This window comes from Mercurialis annua, linkage group LG1-X (assembly GCF_937616625.2).
Source record: "Mercurialis annua linkage group LG1-X, ddMerAnnu1.2, whole genome shotgun sequence".
Taxonomy (NCBI): domain Eukaryota; kingdom Viridiplantae; phylum Streptophyta; class Magnoliopsida; order Malpighiales; family Euphorbiaceae; genus Mercurialis; species Mercurialis annua.
The window spans coordinates 9,099,009-9,106,071 of record NC_065570.1 but is presented as its reverse complement, the minus strand read 5'-3'; the positions used below and the strand labels follow the sequence as shown (position 1 = coordinate 9,106,071).

Sequence of the window (7,063 nt, the reverse complement as noted above, 5' to 3'; positions counted from 1 at the left end):
TGGGATGTAAACTTTGTAAAGAAACATTTTGAATTAGAGGATGTGGAGTGCATTACAAGAATACCTCTACCTATAAAAAAATTCCACCAGACGGAATAAGATGGCACTATAACAAGTAGGGCATTATATAGTCATGAGTAGATACAAGATAGCTGAAAAAATGCAGAATAACCCTATGGGGTCTAACGCTCCTTGACAATAGAATGATGGAGAGCATTATAGAAAATGAAAAGCCCCATAGAGACTAAAATCTTTCTATTGAAATGCTTCTATAATTGGATTTCTGTTGGAGTTAATCTAGCAAAAAGAGGCAAGAATCTGGCAGTTGATTGCCCACTTTGCAGCAAGGAACCTGAGACTACAATACATGCTCTATGGCATTGCTCCAAAGTAAAGAAGGGTTGGAACGGTCGAGAGGTTGCTAGAACTTTAAGCATGGGAGACAGGAAAGTGTACACGAACTATCAACAACATTTCTGGATAGGTCGAACTATTGGAAGTAAATGGAAAAGGAACACAGAATAATGTTGCAGGCCCACCAGAATTAAACTATCCTGTAATGCCCGATTATGTTTTTGTTTTGGCAATAATAAGGCCAAATTTGAAATTTAAAAATCTTCAAGTATCAAGTTGAGATAAGAGATAAACATGAAGGCTATATCTCAACCTTTTTCCAATTTTAAACCAAATAAGCCAAGCAAGAAATGGAGTCAGGGCCAATCAGAGAGTTGTGGTAGAGTCCAAGTGAAAAGAACAGGTGGCAAAGGTACGTAGAAAATGCAAATTTCTTCTATCTTTCTAACTTAACGGCCAAACCGGAAAAAGCTGGTTCATTTATAAACACAACACAGTGGAGCATAAGAATTATCGACCAGCAACATTAACAACAACAAATCAAACCAAACCCAACAAAACCAAACAAAACAAAACCCTCTCTCTTGACGATCTCCCCGATGCTCCATTTTCTTGCTTAAGTTATTTTTTTCTCTCTTTTCCCTCAGTTTTTTCTGCCCTTCTTTTAGATCCCATCTGGTAATTTCTATGCTCTCTTTTTATTTCGACTTTTTTGGGTCATTTTCTTGCATGCTCAATCTCATTACCCATTTTTTTAATTTTCATTACTTTGCTTCAAACTGTAGCTTTACTGAAGCTTTATTTAGTTGTTTTATTGTGTAAAGATTGAATCTTTCTTTAACATTCTGTTACTTTTTTTATCTGGGCAGATTCTTGATTTGGTGAATGGCATCAATACCGCATTCTCCTGTTGTATTTACTGGAAAAGCTACTGCTTCGGATCTTCTTCGAAGCTCTAGTAATGGAGTTAGTGGAGTCCCGCTAAGGACACTAGGGAGAGCTCGATTTTACGGTTCGAGAAAAGCTGGGGACTTGGGAGGAGGAGGAGTTGTTGCTAAGATTAGGAAAGTTAAGAAGCATGAGTATCCATGGCCTGATAATCCGGATCCTAATGTTCCTGGAGGAGTTCTGTCCCATCTTTCGCCTTTTAAGCCCTCGAAAGAGCGGCCTAAGCCTGTTACTTTGGATTTTGAGAGGCCCCTTGTTGATCTTGAGAAAAAGATTATTGATGTAATCAAGAGAAATACTTGGTTTTTGTTTGTTTTATTGGTGTTTTTTTGTTATTGAAGTTCTTGTGACAGTGTTGGTTTAATTGCTGAGTTGTATTGTTTTTGTTTTTTTGGGTGTTGTGTGTAGGTGAGGAAGATGGCTCAAGAAACTGGTTTGGATTTCAGTGATCAGATTGTCTCATTGGAGAATAAATATCAACAGGTATCATCAAGTAATAGAGGTTATTTCCTTTAAAAAAAAAAGTAAAAGAGGTTTTAATAATTGGCAATGACTGTTCAGTTGAAATACAGTATTATGAAATCTTCTTATGATTTATTTATTCTTGTTCTCTGCTACGTATAAAATGTGCATTTGTTTAGTTTTGAGTCATTTTCTGGTAGATTGATGAAACTTTTTGTTCTTCTGTAACCTAACTGCTATAGCAATTTAATGGCATTGTAGCAATGCAGGAGTTAGTCTGATTACTTTATGATTAGTGTCTTGCCATAGTAGTTGGATTTTTTGATGATTGTAAGAAAAAGTAGATAAAAGTGCACGTAGAATGGATCTTAGGCAAGTTTGAAAGAAAATCTAAGTTTTGGATTCTTGATATTGCTCTGTATGTACTTACATGATTCACAAAGGGATGTCTTTCAGTGAACAACTAACTGTAGGTGCTTGTTTTTTGGCCTATAATATATGAATGCCTGTTATGAAAGCTACTTAGGAAATAAAGAACAATGTAAGTAGAAAATTATTTTATAGCATTTCAAAAAATAAACAACATTTCAGTCTCAAAAACAGAGGTAACATTTTTAGGAACCGGGAAAGTCTGTAATCTACATCATGCTTATCGTCGTCAATTTTTTTCTCAAATTTTGCATTGAGATTAATCTGGAGCTCATGTATATTTATTGCTGGAGTGTCTTCATGAATTTAATTTTTTTTATGATTGCAGGCTCTTAAGGATTTGTATACACATTTGACCCCTATACAACGTGTAAATATCGCACGACACCCTAACAGGCCCACTTTCCTTGACCACGTTTTTAGCATTACCGAAAAGGTATGCTGCTTATGAGTTCTTTAGATTTTAGTTTTTAGTAGATTTCTATTTCCTTTGGTGCAATATTCTACTTTCATCTTGATGGATTCTTGGAACTTATTTTTCATTATTATCACAATTGCATTATATGTCCAGTTTGTGGAGCTTCATGGAGATCGAGCTGGTTATGATGATCCTGCTATTGTTACTGGTATAGGAACTATAGATGGTAAAAGATACATGTTTATGGGTCATCAAAAGGGTAGAAACACAAAAGAGAATATTATGCGCAATTTTGGAATGCCTACTCCTCATGGGTATGCTAAAGTACATTGTTTCATCTGCTTTGATATTGTTCTGCAACTCTGCACATTTGAATATTGAGCATCTTAATTGACATGGTAAAATTTTAACTCTGGACAGCTACCGAAAAGCTCTGCGCATGATGTATTATGCAGATCATCATGGGTTTCCTATAGTTACTTTTATTGACACACCTGGGGCATTTGCAGATATTAAATCTGAAGAACTCGGCCAGGTATGCAGACAATGCTAATGCAAAGCTTCCAGTTATTGAAATGCTAGATCAACTGATTTCTATTACTATACATATGCACAGGGTGAAGCCATTGCCCATAATTTGAGGACAATGTTTGGTCTAAAGGTACCGATTATTTCTATCGTCATCGGGGAAGGTGGCTCTGGTGGTGCTCTGGCCATTGGCTGTGCAAATAAATTGTTAATGCTTGAAAATGCAGTTTTCTATGTTGCTAGGTAATTTGAGTGTTTCTTGCTGCATTTGTTCCTGCTCATTACTTGAATAAAGTTGCTTTTGACATAGCATTCATGTCTTGTCGGATTTTTTTACTGTGACCGGAATGTCCATGTGTTATTGTCTAATGTGTATATTCTGTATGTATCCTGATGGCTATGATGTGGATTCTTATATAATGAAGAGGGTTGGGCCATGCAATTCAGAGAACTTCCTCTAGCTTCACACGTCAGTTTAGGATCATGACAACTTACTAATAGTAGAACTCCGTGTTCTGTTTTCTTGTGTTGATTATCAATCCAAAGTTTGCTCTCACTGAATTTGTTTCTTATTGTTCTTGATCAATTTGGTGCAAGATATGATTTTTTACGATTTGTGGCAATGAATATGTGCAATCTGTTGCAAGATGACCTTGTATATTTGATTCTTTTTCTTGATTTTGACATGGAAAAAAAGGTGTCTGGGGAATTTTAATGAACACAGTCTTTCTTATTTCTATTGTTATCCTACAGTGGTCTGGCAAAGTTTAATTAATGTCTCATCCTAAGATATTGCTGGTTGCCATTGAGAAAACAAGAGCCGCGTCATGTTGTTGTTTTCCGTAGTTATAAGAACTTCTGTTACTGAACTTATTTCAAAATGGTGGATTATGACCCTTTTTCTTATCTTTCTTTTTCTTTGTTTTTGTTGCCCTGTTTTCATCATATAGTCCTGAAGCTTGTGCAGCAATTTTATGGAAGACTGCCAAAGCTTCTCCAAAGGTTATACACAACCTACTCATTCTCTGCCTGTCAATTACAATTTACAAAATTTCTTATCGAGTATAGGATGCTGATTATTTTGTTTGCTGTACAGGCAGCTGAAAAGTTGAAGATTACTGCTACCGAGTTGTGCAAGCTGCAAATTGCAGATGGCATCATCCCTGTAATGATTTCCACTGTCATATCTTCAGTATTTTAATTTCTTTTATTCTTTTGATATGAGTTCTATCATAAATATTTTGGATATCAAGGTGAAATTCATGGTCTCCAAAACTGTAACTGTGTAATTATATGGGATGTTGTGCACGTACTACGGACAGCATGGTTTGTGATCCCATATACAAATTTACTGAGATACTGTTGTAACCCTTCAGCGTGACCATGGAAAATTGCTGTAACATAAATTTAGTTTACCTCTTGGATTATTATGCGAGTATGTTAATTTCTTTGACATCTGAAAGGAATCTATTTTTTTCAATCGTAACAGGAGCCACTTGGTGGTGCACATGCAGACCCATCATGGACCTCTCAGCAGATAAAGAATGCGATTAATGAATATATGGATGTAAGCCCTCAATTGGTCTATTTCTTCTTTTTTACGACCAAATTTATTTAAGGATATCCTACTGTTAATGCTCTATAGATGTAGCCCATATACCAAGGTATTATAGCATATGAATCTGTGCAACTAATTAGTTCTAAAACATAATTGAGTTGAACTGATATTAGTATTGGGTTTCACAGGAGCTCAAACAGATGGACACACAAGAGCTTCTAAAACATCGTATGCTTAAGTTCCGCAAAATTGGTGGCTTTCAAGAGGGGATTCCAATTGATCCCAAAAGAAAAGTCAACATGAAAATGAAAGAAGAACTTGTTGCAGGAAAGACTCCAGTGCTAGAATTGGAAGGCGAGGTTGAAAAACTGAAACAGCAAATATCAAAAGCCAAGGAGTCATCTGGCAAGGCCCCTGAGGTAGCTTTGAATGAGATGATTGAAAAGCTGAAAAAGGAGGTTGATCTTGAATATTCTGAAGCTGTTAAAGCTTTGGGCTACCAGGATAGGCTTGCAAAGTTGCGTGAAGAATCTTTGAAAGCAAATTCGCAAGACCGTCTTATAAATCCAATTCTGATGGACAAGATTGAAAAACTTAAGGACGAGTTCACTCAGAACCTGTCAGCAGCTCCTAATTATGCAAGTCTGAAGTATAAACTTGATATGTTGAAGGAGTTTACTAAAGCCAAGAGCATCTCGGAAAAGAACAGTAAAGCGTTAGCACTAAAGCAGAAAATCAATAACAAATTTAAAGAAGTCATGGATCGATCTGATATTAAGGAGAAAATGGAGGCATTAAAGGCTAAAATTCATATGTCAGAAGCTTATAATGAAGGTGATATAGATGAAGACACAAAGGAGAGCATTGCAAAGATGAGACAAGATATGGAATTGGAACTGGCAAATATGTTTAAGTCCCTTGGTTTGGATGTCGAGATCATGAAGACCAAAGTGAAAGAACTGAGCGAGCAGACTCCAATCCCAGATTTCAAGGCTAAGGTGGAAAGTTTTAAGGAACAAACTAATAAGAAAATTGAAGATTTAATCCACTCATCAGAAATTAAAAACTTGATCGACATACTGAAACTGGAGGCAGCAAAAGCAGGAAATAAACCAGACGTGACAACAAAAAATAAAATTGAAGCTTTGGAACAACAAATAAAGCTGAAGCTCTCAGCAGCTATCAGCTCATCGGAGATAAAGGACAAATATGAAGAGCTCAATGTAGAGCTTTCTGAAGCCATGGAGTTAGATGGAAGTCTCAAAAATAATGATCTGAAGGATGGGGATGCCAAGCCTGATGAGTCGAGAGTGGAGATTAATTTGGGCGCAAATAGCAGCATTGCTTAGAGTGAGTTTTGGTTCTCTCTCTGTTTCCTTAATATTTTATATGAAAAAAGTTTTGGTGTCTTAGTTTAAAAAATATGGTGTTTCATGTAAGGTCATGATATTAGCATCTGGCCTTCTCCTTAAACTGTTATTCCTTTGAATGGCCAGAGTTCCATTGCAATTTGCATAGTTGTTCTATAAAATTTGACCTATATGATAGAATTAAATTTGTTCAGCTACTTTGTATTTCATTTGTAAATAGCAAGTTCATGTATCCCATCAGGCTGCCTGGTAATTATGACCAGACTCTAACTTTAACTGCATATTTCTTGGCCACTATGCAGCATCTCGTATGTAGAAGTTGTACTAAGGAAGATGTCGTAGGAATAGCTAAAGCCCGGAACAGCATCAAGTTTGTCCTGTCAGAACATGCTAATATTACAGTTCACACTGCTGACGAGAATGTACTGTCACTGCCGCTTCCTGCCAGAGTGAACAAGGTTCGGGAACGTGAGAATCGTGTAGCATTGCAATTTTTTAGTCAGAACAGTACCGTTTTGAGTTAAGCTTTTTTAGTTTATCAACTTCCACCTCTTGGTTAAGTTTTGTGGTAGAATGTGGCTCTATTTATATTTTATAGACAGACAAATTTGTGTAAATTATGTTTGTGCCCAGAGAAGCTTATGACACTTTTTCGCAACATGAATAAAACTCTTATTTTGAGTGTGATGGATTGAAAGGTAAACAGATTCGCAAATTTGGTTGAATCTATGAATGATCCATTGAACTTAATGCTGCTCATTGCAGATCATATTCATGATCCATTTAACAGTAAAGTGACATGCATTGGTGCATCTTATTGCTAGCTTAGCGAGATAATCGATCATTATTATATAATTATCAAACAACTTGTTGGTTGTAGTTTTAAGTATACAGTAGCTTAGTTGGCTTCTTGCAATAACCGATGTTGCACGAAAAACAAATGTTGAAATAAAAATGACAAGAAACTGTACTTTTTAAGGATAAATTATGTTTGTA

At 36.1% G+C, this 7,063-nt stretch overlaps 1 protein-coding gene across 2 annotated transcripts; it reads left to right on the top strand.

Moving 5' to 3' along the window:
• Positions 1-743: 743 nt before the first annotated feature.
• LOC126665555 (acetyl-coenzyme A carboxylase carboxyl transferase subunit alpha, chloroplastic) lies at positions 744-6,770 on the top strand. 2 transcript variants are annotated; one of them, XM_050358382.2, is made up of 12 exons: positions 744-766; positions 1,224-1,584; positions 1,711-1,785; positions 2,522-2,629; positions 2,765-2,925; positions 3,032-3,146; positions 3,228-3,382; positions 4,090-4,141; positions 4,236-4,304; positions 4,629-4,706; positions 4,886-6,047; positions 6,370-6,770. In XM_050358382.2, the coding sequence occupies exons 2-11, from the start codon at positions 1,240-1,242 to the stop codon at positions 6,044-6,046; spliced, it is 2,319 nt and encodes a 772-aa protein (XP_050214339.1). In that variant the 5' UTR covers positions 744-766; positions 1,224-1,239; the 3' UTR covers position 6,047; positions 6,370-6,770. The 2 variants fall into 2 exon arrangements, with proteins under 2 accessions (XP_050214339.1, XP_050214338.1); XM_050358381.2 differs by lacking the exon at positions 744-766 and adding an exon at positions 799-1,032.
• The last annotated feature ends 293 nt before the right edge of the window (positions 6,771-7,063 follow it).